At 40.9% G+C, this 17594-nt stretch overlaps 1 protein-coding gene across 1 annotated transcript in view; it reads right to left on the reverse strand.

Moving 5' to 3' along the window:
* TMEM116 (transmembrane protein 116) overlaps nucleotides 1–17594 on the reverse strand; it is a 91640-nt gene that overhangs the window by 41063 nt on the left and 32983 nt on the right. Inside the window, exons 2-4 of the mRNA XM_077462026.1 lie at nucleotides 11174–11220; nucleotides 6736–6799; nucleotides 4406–4534 (exon numbers count right to left, since the gene is read on the reverse strand). Coding sequence (XP_077318152.1) covers nucleotides 4406–4534; nucleotides 6736–6799; nucleotides 11174–11220 — 240 coding nt within the window. The remainder of the gene's footprint in view (nucleotides 1–4405; nucleotides 4535–6735; nucleotides 6800–11173; nucleotides 11221–17594) is intronic.

The raw sequence follows: 17594 nt of genomic DNA on the forward strand, positions 1-17594 counted from the left end.
AATTATCATGTATCTTAAACTATAACTAAAGGCAAAGCCTTTTTTTTAGTTTTGGGTAGAGTGGAGATGGATTAGAACATCTATTAGATTTTTATTTATTTTTATTGCTGTCTGTGCTCCATTAGAGAGATGCCTCCTCTCTTTTTGTTCTGTTTACTGTTATCATCAAAGGTGAAAGTGAAAGAAAATTCAAACTTTTGATTTGACAACAGAACAGTAATAGAGGGGAAATCTTCCAATAGGGACACTAGTTCTGGCCCCAACGAATCCCCTTAATTTTCAGGGATTTCCTTGCACTTCCTGTTTTGGCTATGTAACAGAAAGTGAAGGTGAGTCTACCCAATGGGACACCGATGGTAAAAGAAAAACTGACAGGTGTTATAACCCTCCTTTACTTTATCCAAAATGCCTATAGTTCTACTTTAAAGCGTTTGTTACCCCAACACTTTATATTCCTGGTATATGCCTGCTGTACCATGTACTTGTATGGGAAAGTATCCTGTTTTCTTTGTATTTTTTCCTTTATGTGAAATCCCTGATGTTTCTGCTGCTTCCTCTGCTTTCCTATTAAAATCCGACCACACTAAGCAGGATAACACACCGTGGTCAGTTCTCTATGCTCTCCTCCAATTATAACTTGTCCTGACATGCCCCCACTGCATTACCATTCATTTGACAGCTCAGTGTACTGCCGTTTCTCCTCCCCCAGCTCTTATGTAGCTAAGAACAGAGGGAATGTGATAATGTATAATGTTTATTTTTTGTATCTATAGAAAATGTTTTGCCTTTCATTTATATTTTAAACTGAATGGGTTGTTTTACAAGCTGATGGTTTACAATCACTTTAAACCGCTTAAGGACCGCCTCCTGCACATTTACGAAGGCAGAAGGCACATCAACGTACAGGTACATTGCTCTTTAAGTGCCTAGCCGTGGGTGGCACGCACACGCCGCCGCCGGCGCACTCGCGACCCGGTCCTGAGCTCTGTGACCATGGGACCCGCGGACCCGATCGCCGCTGGTGTCCCACGATCAGGTCACAGAGCTGAAGAACGGGGAGAGGTATGTGTAAACAAACCTCTCCCCGTGCTTCCTAGTGTGGCTGTCACTGATCATCTGTTCCCTGTTATAGGGAAAGACGATCAGTAACTTCACATGCCAAACCATGCCCCCCAACAGTAAAAAGCACGCACACGTCACACTTAACCCCTCCCCGCCCCCTAGTGATTAACCCCTTTACTGCCAGTGTCATTTACACAGGAATCAGTGCATTTAAATAGCACTGATTGCTGTATAAATGACAATGGTCCCAAAAATGTGTCAAAAATGTCCGATGTGTCCGCCATAATGTAGCAGTCACAATAAAAATCGCCACCATTACTAGTAAAAAAAAAATGTATAAAAATGCTATAGAACTATCCCCTATTTTGTAAACGCTATAACTTTTGCGCAAACCAGTCAATCGCTAATTTAGATTTTTTTTACCAAAAATATGTAGAAGAATACGTATCAGCCTAAACTGAGGAAAAAAATTTTTTTTTATATATTTTTTGGGGATATTTATTATAGCAAAAAGTAAAAAATATTTTCATTTTTTTCGCTCTATTTTTGTTTATAGCGCAAAAAATAAAACCGCAGAGGTGATCAAATACCACCAAAAGAAAGCCCTATTTGTGGGAAAAAAGGATGCCAATTTTGTTTGGGAGCCACGTCGCAAAAGACCGCGCAATTGTCAGTTAAAGCGACGCAGTACCGAATCGCAAAAAGGGGCCTGGTCCTTTGGCTGCAAATTGGTCCGAGGCTGAAGTGGTTAAGTTCAATACACAGATTTCTATACAGCAATGTTTCTATTTACTTGTGTTTAATGACCATAAATAGTTAAAATATACACCTAGCTACAATGAGGGCCACATGTTACAAGAAACTGCCTTACAAGAAATGTGCCTGTAAGAATGTAAAAACTGGATTGTCCAGAGTCATGAGATCACTGACAACTGAGAAACAAAACAAAGGCATTACCTGAGACATGCCTGACCGAGGACTGAACATGTACTTTAATGTTATTGACAATGTTTATTGTCATTGTCAATGTTTCTGTGTCCAAAGCTAAAAAGCAGCCCATAGATCAGCCTTTCTCCACCTTTTGAACACAGAGGAACCCTTTTTATCAACTTACCAGTCTCAGGGAACCCCTTCTAAAAATGACTATATCTACAACTTATGACACATTACTGTGATGGTCAGTGGGAAGAATGCTCCTTACACTTGTGGTCATTGGAAAGAATTCCCCCCTTAACATGTAGCCAAAACAGGGCAATGGTGTCAGTAGAACTTTTCTCAGAGGCAGAAATTGCTCAAGAAACCCATAGAAACCTCTGGAGGAACCCTGGGGTTCCATGGAACCATGGTTGAGAAACCCTACCATAGATTAGACAATTTTTGTCTCCTTCCACCATGAGTGGGATGAAAGAAAATGGCTTGGTTTCCCATCAACACAGTGTTGATGGGGCAATCGCTCCAACAACCCTATTGTGTTCTGCCAGCGGGTAGTGCATGGGAAAAAAATCTGACAGGCTGGTTGTACTAAAGTCGACCAATGGATCAACTTCACTTCAACCAACCTGCCCATAGATAGATGGAATCTCAGCCGGTCACTGCTGATATGAGATTTGATCTATCTGTGGCTTTGATTTAGACTTTGTCATCTGGAAGTGAAAAGGACCTACCTAAATTCCACAAGGACTACATCAACCTCGGGCTCTTTCACATGTGTAGCTATTATTGCCACCCCTTTGAAAAGTGATACACAGTGTATTGTTTTTCAGTTGGTATTTGATGGGCAATGAGGTGGCAATATGTTGTTTCCTCGCTGCTTTTTTTACCCCTCAAAATGTCAACTCGCTGCATCACAAACCAATCGCATTGCACACAGTTGCGGAATGTCCCCATTCACTTAAATGGCTTGTGTTCAGTGGGAGTACTGCCCTCCCAAATGTGACAAGTCATTTAATTTTTGTCATGGCTGCAGCTTGTGTACAGCCCTGAGCAACTACACTTCTGTGTTTAGGTAGGTCGTCGGGCACGGGAAAACACAGTGGATCACCCGCCAGCTTTTACCTCCCCTGGCAGTCCATGTAAATGGGCCCTTGCTCATAAGGAAACGCATTTTTTGGACAGAAATATATACAGTAAAAATGAAAGCTGTGTGGTATCTGTATACCCTAGCCCATGGAGAGATCAGCCCTCCTTTGGCGTGACAGCACGGACATAAATCAAAGGACTAGAGCATTAAGATTAGCGTAAGGCCGCATACACACGGGCGGACTGTTCGCCCAACTTTGTCCGCTGAACAGTGTTTGGGCGGACAGTCCGCTCGTGTGTGGGCTTTCAGCGGACAGTTTCAGCGGACAGTTTGACGGACAAGGTTTTTCGGAAATTCCGTAAAACTGTCCGCTGAAACCTTGTTTCAGCGAACAGTCCGCTCGTGTGTAGGCTTGTTCGTCAAACAAAGTTGCGCGCATGCTCAGAAAGGATTTTCACGCCGAAAGCTATAATGCAGTGTATAGGACGTCGTATTTTTCGTCCCGTCGTACGTGCCGTTCACGTCATCGCGCACGGTTTCAGCAAACTGTTCGTCCGTCGTGTGTGGCCATGTCCGTCCATGCTAAGTTTGAGCGGACTGTTTGCCGAAACTGTTTGACGGACAAAGTTGGGCGAACAGTCCGCGCGTGTGTACGCGGCCTTAGGTTTAGTCATGACTAACTTAGGAAAAAAGCCATATGATTTTTTATTCTTTCATACCAATTTTGCTTAACCAGATTGTATGATGTGACAAAAATTGAAGACAATTTTGACAAGATAATTGCTAAATAAGACATTTGGCACAGTTGAAGCGTCCATAGTTATTACTTTAATGCAGTCAGGATGTATTTATAGTACTAAACATGCTGTTTGCTAAAAGGGTTATATGATTCTGTGCTAGCAACATGCAAGAAGTCATACCACTGCTCAACACAGAATAAATAGACTGGTCTTGAGAGGGTGGACACTCCCTGCCAGTGCTCCAATCAGCAGTGATCAAGCTCCCTAAGCAGCACTGTTGATTGGACCACTTGGCAGGGGGCAGATCATACTGCTGGTAACCTAGATCACGACACTCTGATAAACAGCGGTCCAACTCTCTAGCATGCTGTTAGTACTGGGTCTTTAACCCCTGCTGCAGCACAAAGCAAACAAAAAAGACAATCATATTTATTACTGTATGTGCAGCCTCATTTTGGAGGTTTCAATTGATTTTTTAATCAGCATAATAAAATTATATTCAAACACTTGACAAACAGATGCCGCGATCGCTGTAACAAAAATGGGTGACTGACATGTAAGAATAAAGGAGTACAGCACTTACCTGACCCACTGCCTGCAGGTTATAGCATGCAACATTGTGCTGACATGATCTCCTATATAGAACGGCTCCAATGAGCCAGCACGCTGCAAGGAGCAAATCGGAAAGACTAAGGTAGAAGAGAGGCCGAACCTAGGAGTGACAATTACAAGAATATTATTGTCTGCAATAAGTCACACATATCTTTGAAACTAAAATACAGATCAGAAGAATGCATGTATGTATGTATGATATGAATTATATAACATAAATATGCAGTGAGCAAAGCACTAAATAATAATTTTAGCTTTTAAAAGAGAATTTCAGATTATTATTTTTTTTAGTTTTGGATAGAATATAAAGGTTTAGAGTCTCTGTTAGGTATTATTGATGCCTGGGTCTTAGTGGGGAAGTTTTCCCTTCACCTACTGTCCCAGCTATAGGACATATTGTTCCCAAATTGTTGTGAATATCGGTACTACCACCTTGTTGGCCACCTCCTGCTGGACAACCTTTAAAGGAACAATCAGAAAATAGTCAGCCAAACAACGGCTGCATCCATTTAGATTTGGGCACCGGCTGGGGTTGTCAGAATATAACAACCACAGTGGGCGATTCCTCCATCCATGCTGTACAGTGTGGATGGGAATACCTGTTAGATTTTCTTCGTTCAACCTGCAGGCTGTCTGTCTTGGTACTAGCTTGGATTCTTACAGGAGGGTAGAGCCATTACTACTGTAGATGAGAGAAAGAGCTAAAGAAAGAGAACTATTGCACTTTGGTAGTGAAATCATAGCGAAGGGAACCTATCACACACACATCCTGCCCAGAAGCTAGGTACAATGGCCACCTGTTATGCAATTCCTTGCAGAGGGCCTCATAGGGGAGACAATGATTCCCTTCGATAGGTCAACAATTCTGCCTGACTATACCTTTGCTGTTCATATCAAGAACTTGACATTGTCTGAACTTTATTTCTTTGCTTGGCCTCTGGCAATCCCCTTTTTTTCAATTGCCTGTATTACATTATACAGGTTCCATTTATGATGTAGCTGAGAGTATTGAAGTCCAAGCAACTGGAATAGGAAAATCTCTTTTAATGGAAAGTATTTACTATGTAACTATTCAAATATCACCTTTGCATCAAAACTGGTGGCAGTGACAGATGAACCCTTCCGTCGGCTACCTCACTGCAAGGCCAGAAAACCTTCTGTTCCTCAAACCCATCAGGGAGAAACACTTAAAAAACCCACAGATTAAGCAAGGCCAAGGTTCCCCTTGGAAGGGTGGGGGGCAACGTATGTCATCTACATGATAACTTCCTATTCACAGTACGCCTGATCTTCTCTGTAGCCCCTGCTGCTCAACCTAACTCAACAGCTCAACTTGCTTATTGTTGTCAGATTACCTCTTACTGGGGTAAATACCAGCAATCTCTTACTTGGTAGAACACCATCAATCACAAAAGGAACAGACCGCAGGAGTAATTCTTTCAACTTGGTTAATGACATCCTCTTAATCCTCCTGTAACCTAATCTTATAGTTAGGACCTGGTCAAGGGGTGTAGTTAAAACTATGTTTGCTCTACTGAATAATGTTTAATCACAACCCTTATGCCCTGTACATACGATCGCACATTCCGACAACAAAATCCATGTTTTTTTCCCCGACGGTTGTTGGCTCAAACTTGTCTTGCATACACACGGTCACACAAAGTTGGTCGGAAATTGCAAACGTCAAGAACGCGGTCACGTACAACACGTAAGAGGAGCCGAGAAAAATGAAGTTCAATAGCCAGTGCAGCTCTTCTGCTTGATTCCGTGTGTCAGAATTGTATACACATGATTGGAATTTACAAAAAATTGATTTTGTTGTTGGAAAATTTGACAACCAGCACTCAAATTTTGTGTGACGGAAATTCAGATGGAAAATGTGTACGAGGCATTAGATGACCAAGCATACCTCCGGTGTACTCTCACTAGGTGCTATACACAACATAAATATTACATTCGTAACCACACAGGAAGCCAAAGGTAACCACCCCAAGAGGGACACAGACAGCAAGAAAAAGATAACACAGATAGGATTCTTCTTTTTTCTATTGCTAAAGAGATTGGAATAATTTTCAACTCACTCCTGTAGGAATACTAAGGCTGGAAAATGAATCGGAAATCACCCAATGGGGTCTGAGGCAGAAATAACACCTGACATTGGTTATAACCCAAACTAAAAAAAAACTGTTTAGGATTCAGCTGGGTTTTAATTGGGCTGTATTATGAGCAAATACAATTTTTTTACCTCTGCTTATTCCTATGGGAAAATATAAATGTTAGCCATTTTAACTAATTACTTACCTCTGCTGATTTTACTATATTCTGAAAGACTGCATAACCAATTATTGAGCCAGGACCTAAAATACTAAAAAAATAAATAAATATTAAAACAAAAAAAACTGTAAATATATAAATCCAAAATAAGGATAGAGAGGCACTCATGGGTCTTACAGATGACATAGATCAAAACAGCACTGTTTTTATTGTCAATGTTTGCTATGAAGCTCGGTCTATCTTTTTCAAGATACTACAACACGGAAGTGAAGAGACCAATAAACTTTTGTTATTGGTCTGTTCATTTCCATGTTGTAGTGTCTTGAGAAAGATGAACTGAGCTTCATTGGAACATCGACAATAATGCACGTTATTTAGTCTCTTGATTATTTGAAAACAATGCTCTCCCTTTTTTAGATTATTCCTGGATTTGCTAAGCAGGACACATGGTAGTTGCTTGGTAAAAATATCTATATTTAATATTCTAGAAAAATAATAAAGGAGCTGGATATGAAAGCATATCAACCTTAAGTTTGGGGTAAACACTGCAATAACTCAAAGTATGTTCCAACTAAAAATACAGTTTATCCTTAACTTCATAATAGTGATAATGGTGGGCAAGGCTGTGAAATTCGACAGGGGGATGCTGGCATAGGAATCTCTGAAAGATCAACCTATTGGTATTTACAAAAAGCTGAAATCAAACAATTGGCATCCGCCCAAAAGCAGGAAGTATCTTGCCATGCCATTTCCTAGTCAGCTCCTAAAGATTATGTCTAATGCTCTGATCTTGTCCTGGCAACCTTCTGTTTTAGGACAATATTTTGGGTCACTCCTGTGTTGTTTATGCTGGCAACCTTCATATCTAGTGCCTACTGCCCATCCCCACTGTAAAATGGCTGTTTGATTGTTTTCCAGGTAGCTCTGGTAATTCTGTTTCAGCATATCTTTTTGGGTTGCTTTAGCCCCTGCATAATTGCCCTTGGCAACTTTCTGACCTACTGCCTTTTTTTCTGCTGCCACTTAAGTCTATCCCTGTTGGCCATCCTGTTTGTCTCAGTTGTGACTACAGCAAAAGCCACAACTTGGAGGTGTCCTTCACAACTCCACCACCAGCCATTATGGCTAAGAGTAGGCACGCTCTGATCCTACCCCCACTTCTGGTGACACAACCTTTAGTCTATGTTCCCTTATTTTGCAGTTGTCTAATCTGTTTGTTTATGCAGTCCTCATCCTGCTCTTGGCTGACATCATAATCTGGCATTTGACCCCCAGACTCCATATACATTATGTATTAGCTATGCTGTTCCTTGATGCTGCCCTAGGTGTGTCTAGGTCCCTAACCCCGGCAAGCAGTCTACTGCTAATCCTAACATAAGACATGGTCAGATCATTAAGAAGTAAACTAAACTTTGCCATGGATGCACTTATGTTTATGAAAAACAATGTGTTTGTTCAGGTTTGACAAGCAACACAGTTACGTCATTTCAGCATTTTCTAAATTTAGTATCAAGAACAGTCAGGACGAGTCATGTGGCTTGTGTTGTTTGCTTCGTTACACACCCCAATGACATGTGATGTATAACTATACCTGCAGGATCTATAAAATACGGCATATGATAAAAGTCATAGCAGTTGTATGATCTAAAAATAAATTGTTGTTATATTAATACACAAAATAAGATGTGTACCTCTACGGGCAAGAGTTTTGAAAACCTCTTCCAGCTCCAAGCACCATACCCAAGGCTTCCCATGGTGCCCGGGCACCTAACCTTTTGAACTTTATATCAGGTGACTTGAGCAATGCAGTGGCTCTGGTCACGTGGTCTATGAATGGGAGGGTCAGTATTCAGTCAAAGTCGCTGAGAAGGAGATTTACTAAAACTGCTTCACACATATGGTGCAGCTGTGCATATTAACCTCCCTGGCGGTATGATTCAGTCTGGAATAAGGTGCTGAAAGCGGTACAATTATTTTGCATGGAAATCTGGCGTTTTATTTTGTAGTCCTGTAATTCTTAGGAATAACGCTCTTAAATCTGTTCAAACCAGAGTCTAGCAGACATCCCGGGTATGATAAAGTTTATAATATAATAAAGAATAATAAAAAATATTCAATAATGTAATCAAATCCTAAAACACTGAAAAAGGGACACTTTTTGGTTGCTATGGACAATCTCCAAATTTCAGGCAGAAAAAAACAGTATTTATAATATAAAAGTGCATGCAGGGCACTGCACAGACCACTAGGGACAAAGGGGGTGTGTAATTTTGTAATACAGTACTGTAATCTGTAAGATTACAGTGCTGTGTGTGTTTTGTGTACTTTTACTTTTTTGAATTTGCCGCCGTTCTCCGCTCCTGTGCGCCGAAACGTCGCAGGGAACGGAGCTCGGCGGCATTCGGCACTGTGAATCAAGCGGAGGACAGCTCGATCACACAGTGCGGCGGACATCGCTGGATCCAGGGGACAAGGTGAGTAACTCCCCCCTTCAGCTTCTAGGTCTCATTGTATCAGTTTAACTGAACAAGCTGAAGTTAGAAGCTGATTGGTTACTATGCACAGCTGTATTAACTTCTGTGTGCACCAGTTTTAGTAAATCTCCCCCCGACTGTCTGTTTCTGCCTGAATATAAAGAGACCTTGTCCCCTGTAAAATCCTCCCTCCCGTGTAGACGTCCAACATTTCTGAGACTGCTGCTAGGGTATACCATAATGGATGTGATGTCAGCGGACTCAGAACTGTCACTTAATTTTTGTATATATAATATAAATATATATGTATTTTTTTATATGGAAAGTAAAGAAAAATATTGGAAAACATTACTGTTCGATTAAATGTTTGTCTCCAAAAAAACAAAACATCACTTTGATGTCATAAACAATGGCAGAATTATTGCTGAATCGGTAGGACCATATCAGGAAGGTTAAAATGGATCTGGCCCATAAGGAATAAACAGCTACAAATGATCAATAATAAAATGATTAATTTAAACATAGAATTTTCCACTTTCCATGGTAGCTGAATAGATTCTTCCTTTTTTCAACCAACTTGCCAAAAAAAAGCACATGAATGGCAAGATAATAAGAAAGATAACTGGATAAGTGACATCTTCTCGAAGAAAACACTCAAAAGAAATTGAGTTTTTTTTTTCAATCAAATTGAAAGCAAAGAATATACACTTCATTTAAGTGGAGTAAAATATGCCATTTTAAATCTGTTTGTTGTGTTAACCACTGTAGCTGTTTATTCTTGTTAAAGTGGAACTTCACCCTCTCAATCAATATTGAATATTTGTAATCCTTATGCTGCTAGCATTAGTAAATGGATAGGAAAGTATATCATATTTATTTGATTTCAACTTTTTTTTTTTATACATTTCTGCAGTTACTTCCTTGTTTCTTGTTTAGGCATAGGCAGATTATGTCATACATCCCAGGAGTCTTCAGGAGGGCAGTAGAGGGGTTTTCTCAGCTAAGCTCTCTCTCCTGCATGTATGCTTGGGCTAAGGGCAGAAGGATTCAAGGAAGTAAATATTACAAGCCAGAAATGCTAAGAGGCTGTTTTTCAAAGTGATTTCTCAATAAAAAAAAGCACGGAGACATGGGTGGATGGGGGAACCATTTTCATTAATTGTTCTGTTCCCCTGGGGACAAAGTACATGCAGTACTTTGTAACATTTTCCTATGTGCTGTCTAAGGCTAGTTGCAAGGTCAGACAGGGTACCCCTCCTCCATCCTTGGCCACCCAACAACGCAGCTAGAACAGAGGTGGCCCCTTTGACAGATGTCACTATTCTCAGTCTCCAAGCACTTGCTCGAGACAAGCGTCTCATGAGGAATGTGATGTTCCAGGCAAATGGGCAAGTGCTTGTAGATAAAGTAAAGTTCCACCTGTCAAAGCAGTCGTCTCCTTGCTAGCTGCATTGTTGAACAACTGTGGAAGAGAAGGGGCCCCCTGTCTAACCTCACAGCTAGCCTTAGACAGTAGGAAGATGGGACAAAGTACTACATGTCATTTTTCTGGAGAGCAGAATACATTATTAAAAATGGAAGTGGGAGTTCTTTATTTAGAGCAAATCTCCTGGTGTGCAGAGTAGACTGAAGCAAATGCAGATGGCTTTGTAAAAGTCTGATGCAATTGGTTTTCGGAGCTGGAGAACTGCAGATTATTACATAAAATGTTACTCTAGAAAGTTTATTCTATGTTTTTAGAATAATCTAGACAATGACTGACTCAAAGGAAATGTTTCATGTAATCTAATTAGTGTACAGCTGCATGTCCAAGTACCTTTTTCTTCGAGCTGACAGACGTCTTTCAAATGTCAAGCGATTTTATTAAAAAGCCAGAACGAAAAAAACCTTAAGGTTATGTAACCTTTGGCAGGAGGTGTGGCTTAAAGCTCAAAACTTGTGTGCCTAGGGGCCATTGATAACAGTCAAGCTACGGTAACTGGTTCTCCTACCTTAGTGTAGCTGTAATCACTTGGATCCATTTGATTGTAAAATACACCTGTAAAAAGAATAAACATATTAGTACATTTAAGAAAAATAAATAAATAAAATAAACTACAACATTATGCGGTTGATTTACTAAAACCAGGGAGTGCAAGATCTGAAGAAGCTGTGCATGGTACCCAATCAGCTTCCAACTTCAGTTTGTTCAATTAAGCTTTGACAAAAAAAAAAAAAAAAAACTGGAAGCTGATTGGTTTCTATGCAAAACTGCACCAGGTTTTGCACGCTCCAGTTTTATTCGTATTAATTTCTTACCAGGGTGGGTATTTTCATACTCCCTTTTTTTACTAAATGAATGCTCCTCTAAAAGGACCAACTCGTCTTATTCTGTGTCTTTGCACGTGGTGCTCTTAACAGATTTAAGTGGGCTAATTCCCCTTCCCCCCTCCCCCCTCTTTCCTGTGTCCCACTCCCCCCCTCCTCCCTTCCTTTTATTTTCCCCGCTCCCCTTCCCTTGTCGCCTTCTCCCCCCCCTTCTTCTCCTTTTTTCCTTCCCTCCTATCCCCTTTCCCCCTCCCTCCCCACCTTCCTTCTTCCCCCCCACTTCCCTTTTGTTTGAAATTTCTCCCCTTGTTTCTAGTAGTCTATCCTTAATGGCGCATTAAATGTAGCTATATATTTACCATATGTGCTCAACGAACATAAATATACTAGATATATTTATATACTTATTTCTTTATTTTTTTAAATTTGTTACCCACTGCCGTTCTCTGTATACCTTGCCTCCCGTGTCTGCCCCAGGGGTGGGATACTCTTCTTGTGGTACCACCCGTGCCTTAATTGTGGGCTTCCCTTGGGGATCCAAGCGGTAAGCCGCGCTGTGATCCATATCATTATTGTAATCTACTCCATGTCTGCTTTGTTGGAAGGTCATAGTTGACATTTTTGTAGTAAGTTGATCTTGAACATCATAACTATGAGACTGTATTTACTTAATTTTAGATGCACCAAGACACCTCCCGAAGAAGCGACTTGGTCGCGAAACTAGTTGAGGACACCGCTAACTTGGGCACAAGCCCCCCACCTTCTCCAACTAAACAGGGGGGGGGGGGGGCAGAGTATTGTTTGAATAATAAATTGTCCATGTTATGATAATGTATTAACTTATGTATTGGTTGTTTACTACAACTTTTTTTAACAAAAAAAAATTCTAAATAAAATGTATGTATTTATTTTAAACAGTCATGTTTAATCACTGGGTATCAAGACAGTCCTCCAATACCACTGGTGTTACATGGTAACCTATTTGGAGTAGTCCATGTGAACCCGCTCCCTCTCTTGTCTTAATTTAATGAGGATGAGGATACCACTACATAGCTCTAAGCTTTAAAATTATCTATGAGGCATTACATTACTTATAGCGCTCCAGTTTTAGTAAATTTAACCTCAATGCCTTAAATATTTAATAGAATAAAAAAGTACCTTAATTTATCTTAGTGTATCTTGTTCATTCTGAAATCAAGGAACCAACTCAACACACACCACACGCAAAGATATTTTATACAATTTTATGCACATCATGCCAAACTACTTATTTTATATACAGTATAAGCAGTGTGACATATTCTTAGGATTTATTTGAGCCCATCAACATCTTCGGGCTTATTTAACCACTTAAGCCCCGGACCATCTGGCTGGCCAAAGACCAGAGCACTTTTTGCGTTGTGACACTGCGTTGCTTTAACCACTTGACCACTGGGCACTTAAACACCCTTAATAACCAGACCAATTTTCAGCTTTCGGTGCTCTCACATTTTGAATGACAATTACTCAGTCATGCAACACTGGACCTATATGAAATTTTTGTCCTTTTTTTCACAGAAATGGAGCTTTCTTTTGGTGGTATTTAATCACCGCTGGGTTTTTTATTTTTTGTGCTATAAAAGAAAAAATATAGAAAATTCTGTAAAAAAATTAATTTTTCTTTGTTTCTGTTATAAAATTTAGCAGATTAGTAATTTTTTCTTCATAAATTTTGGCCAAAATTTATACTACTACATATCTTTGGTAAAAATAAGTACAAATTGGTGGATATTATTTGGTCTTTGTGAAAGTTATAGAGTCCACAAGCTATGGTGCCAATATCTGAAAATTGATCACACCTGAAGTACTGACGGCCTATTTAAATTCTTGAGACCCTAACATGCCAGAAAATTACAAATACCCCCCAAATTACCCCTTTTTGGAAAGAAGACATTCCAATGTATTTAGTAAGAGGCATGATAAGTTGTCATTTTTTCCCACAATTCTTTGCAAAATCAAGATTTTTTTTACTTTTTTTTTTTCCACAAAATTGTCATATTATCAGTTTATTTCTCACACACAGCATATGCATACCACAAATTACACCCCAAAACACATTCTGCTATTACTCCCGAGTACGGCGATACCACATGTGTGAGACTTTTACACAGTGTGGCCACATACAGAGGCCCAACATGCAGGGAGCGCCATCAGGCGTTCTGGAGCACCCAGGACAATTCTGACATTTCTCTCCTACATGTAAAAATCATCATTTATTTGCTAGAAAATTACATAGAATCCCAAAACATTATATATGTGGGCGGGACTTACGTATGCGTTCGCTTCTGCATGTGAGCACATGGGGACAGGGGCACTTTAAAAAAAAATAAAAAAATTTATTGTTCATTTTACTTTATTTATTTTAGTTTAACATTTTTTTCCCCAAAAATAAATTTTTTGATCACTTTTATTCCTATTACAAGGAATATAAATATCCCTTGTAATAGGAATATGGCATGACAGGTCCTCTTTACAGTGAGATATGGGGTCAATAAGACCTCACATCTCACCTCTAAGCTGGAAAGCCTGAAAAAAAAAAAAAAGATTCTGGCTTTGATCGTATTGGCGAGTCGGTAGAAGCACCAGAGGGCGGCGGGAGGGGGGATGTCTATGGCTGGGTATTGCAGGGTATCACCGACTATGACTGGGTATCTCAGAGTATGGCTGGGTATCTCAGAGTATGGCTGGGTATCTCAGAGTATGGCGTTGCAGAGTGTTGCAGGGTATTGCAGAGTGTTGCAGGGTATTGCAGAGTGTTGCAGGGCATTACAGAGTGTTGCAGGGTATTGCAGGGTGTTGCAGGGTATTGCAGAGTGTTGCAGGGTATTGCAGAGTATTGCAGGGTATGGCAGGGTATTGGCAGGGTATTGGCAGGGTATTAGCTGACATTGCAGAGTATTGGCAGGGAATTGAGGAGTTAATTTTCGGTGAGCAGCGATGTGGGCACTGCAGATGCAGCCCACAGCGCTGCTGACACCGATCTCTTCCCCCTCCACTGTACCGATTGGTACAGAGAGGGGGAGGGAGGAACCGGCGTCATAACATGACGCCGGTTTGTTTACAAGTGATCACTCCTTCATTTGACGGAGTGATCACGTGGTAAACTGCCGCGATGAGCGGCCGTTTATCGTGATCCGTGATGCGCCGGGTTCTGTGGACCCGGCGGTCACGGATGCTCTCGAGTGCGCGCCCCAGGGGGCGCGCGAGAGCGGAATTCTGGGAGGACGTCATATGACGTCCTCCCAGAGTTAAACAACCGCCCTGTAGCCGTCATTCGGCTATGGGCCGGTTGTTAAGTGGTTAACTGACAGGCAATCACGTGGTCGTGCAACGTGGCTCCCCAAACAAAACTATGTCCTTTTTTTTACCACAAATAGAGCTTTCTTTTGGTGGTATTTGATCACCTCTGCGGTTTTTATTTTTTGCTCTATTAACAAAAAAATAGCGACCATTTTGAAAAAAAAACGATTTTTTACTTTTTGCTATAATAAATATCCCAAAAAATCTATCAAAAATCATTTTTTTTCCTCAGTTTAGGCCGATACGTATTCTTCTACATATTTTTGGTAAAAAAATAATCACAATAAGCCTTTATTGATTGGTCTGCACAAAAGTTATAGTCTACAAAATAGGGAATAGTTTTATGACATTTTTATTAATAATTTTTTTTTACTAGTAATGGCGGTGATCAGCGATTTTTATCGTGACTGCAACATTACGGCAGACAGAGCGGACACTTTTGGCACTATTTTGGGACCATTCACATTTATACAGTGATCAGTGCAATTAAAAATGCATTGATTACTGTGTAAATGTGACTGGCAGTGAATGGGCTAACCCCTAGGTGGCACTGTAGGGGTTAACTGTGTCCTAGGGAGTGATTCTAACTGTGGGGGGGAGGGGCTACGTGTGACATGACACTGATTACCGCTCCCAATTACAGGGAGCTGTGCTCAGTGACAGTGTCATTAGAGAAGAACGGGGAAATTTACATTAGCATTTCCCCGTTCCTCCTCTCCGTGAAACAATCACAGGTATCCCCACGGACATTGAGTCCGCGGGAACTGCGTTCATGCCCATGGAGCTCCCGGCGGGCGCGTGACCGCAAGCCACCTGTTAAAGGGCAAAGTACAGGTATGTTAATCTGCCTGTACGTGCCCTTCTGCTGCAGTATATCTGCGTGAGGCGGTCCGGAATCGGTTAAACTTCATTCTGCCCAAAGATCTATTTAGTTATAAATGGAGATATGTGGTCCAAGTTATCCCATGCCTCCTTGCTATTAAACACACATAATTTATAACAATAATCTATAATTCTATATAAATAATGCCAAACTATATACCTTACACTATACGTAGGATGGCATATTCTTAGCAATCATATGAGCTCATAATCATCTTTGGGCATACTTATCAAGTAGGATCACGTATATGTTTTTATAAGACCAGTAAAGCGCACTACAAGGTCCAGCCCAACAAATGGTAGTTTATGGTATCAGCATGTCACCGAAGAGTGATATTTTAGTCATAAATGAGGATTGGTGGGCTGAGATAGCCCACATATTCTTATATAGTATGTATTGGATAGTCCAACAGTGAGGAATCCTTGTCATCATTTCTGTGTTGTTCCTGTCCTTGTGGGAGTATTGGGTGTCCCCATCCTTTTTTTGTATTCCAGCACCTCCTGTTGCACTTTGCATAATATTAAATAAATAATTGTGATAATGGGACCATCACTCATAATGGTTACAGAAGATGTGTAAACCCAGAAAATCAAAAGAGAGATATAAGAGATTATAAGGTTGTTTTAAGTGCCGGTTCACACAGGGGCGCCTCAGATCCGACTTCAAGTCGCCCCAAGTCCCCTGAGGTCGCACAACATGTAAAAATCAATGTAAGTGAATGAGAGCCGTCTTAATGCACGCTACTGAAGTCGCTCCGACTTCAGAAAAGGTTCCTGTACTACTTCAATCCGACTTGTAGGCGACTGGTACCCATTGATTTCAATGGAGGTCGCCTCCAAGTCGGATCTCTGTCTATACAGAGGCGACTCTGACAGAATTATCAGCTCTCAAAAGGAGTTCCCCCCTGAGAGCTCATTCTCTGATTGGCCACGGCAAGTCGCCTGGCCTGGAGTAGTGTTGTAAGTCATGTACAAGTCATGTCAAGTCACGTCAAGTCACGTCAAGTAACATCAAGTCACGTCAGGTCAAGTCACGTCGTGTTGCCCCTATGTGAACCGAGCCTATCTCTGCAGCAGCTAACAAAACCTGAAATATCAGTTTAGGCTTCAATCACACTGGTGAATGGCACCCCTATGCATCTTGCAAACGCACATGCTAAACCATGCGGTTTGGTGTGAAGAGCACTCTAGGGTACAGTGAGCAGAAAGAAATGTACAAAACACACCTATGAACTAAAACAATCAATATTCACATGGCTTTGACACGATTATGTTTTTGTAGGGGTAAGTGCACTTTGAGCATAATTCTTTTTTTATTATCTCAACTATGTGCGTGCTAATAAAATATTTAATAGGGGAGGGCAGGAGGAGTTATTGTTTACTTTCCAAATTTCTATAAAAAAATCTTGTTTGGCTGTACTTTTGTGGATCACAAGAGTGCAGTTCGTTCTGCACTCCTGTTACCCCGTTTTCAGTTGACAGCGGGCTGAAGTTACAGAGTCGGTCCAGGCAAGATTGTGACAATCAAATTGGGATCCGCCCACAGACCTGGAGTGGTATCCAGTTCTGGCTCTCAGTGAGCCGCTGAGAGGCTGAGCTGGCCCCTCCCTCCCCCTCTACAGCCCAGGGCTCCAGTGAGCAGGGGGGGGGCAGTTCTGTACTCAGGGAGCTCCGAGAACCGAGTGATTGGCAGTGTTTGATCGCTCAGTTCTCAGTGTTAGAGCCAGCAGGGGATAGATGCAGCATTGGACTGATGCTGCATCCACCTAGGTAAGTATGATTCTGAAAAAAACATCCATACTTCTCTTTTAAGTAGGCATTTTTTGCATAGTTAAAGTGGCACTAAAGTCTGTTTTTTTTTTGGTTTTTTTTTAAATAACAAAC

The sequence above is a fragment of the Lithobates pipiens genome, unplaced genomic scaffold, assembly GCF_037356315.1.
Source record: "Lithobates pipiens isolate NorthernLeopardFrog02 unplaced genomic scaffold, aLitPip1_a1.2 Scaffold_3, whole genome shotgun sequence".
Classification (NCBI taxonomy): domain Eukaryota; kingdom Metazoa; phylum Chordata; class Amphibia; order Anura; family Ranidae; genus Lithobates; species Lithobates pipiens.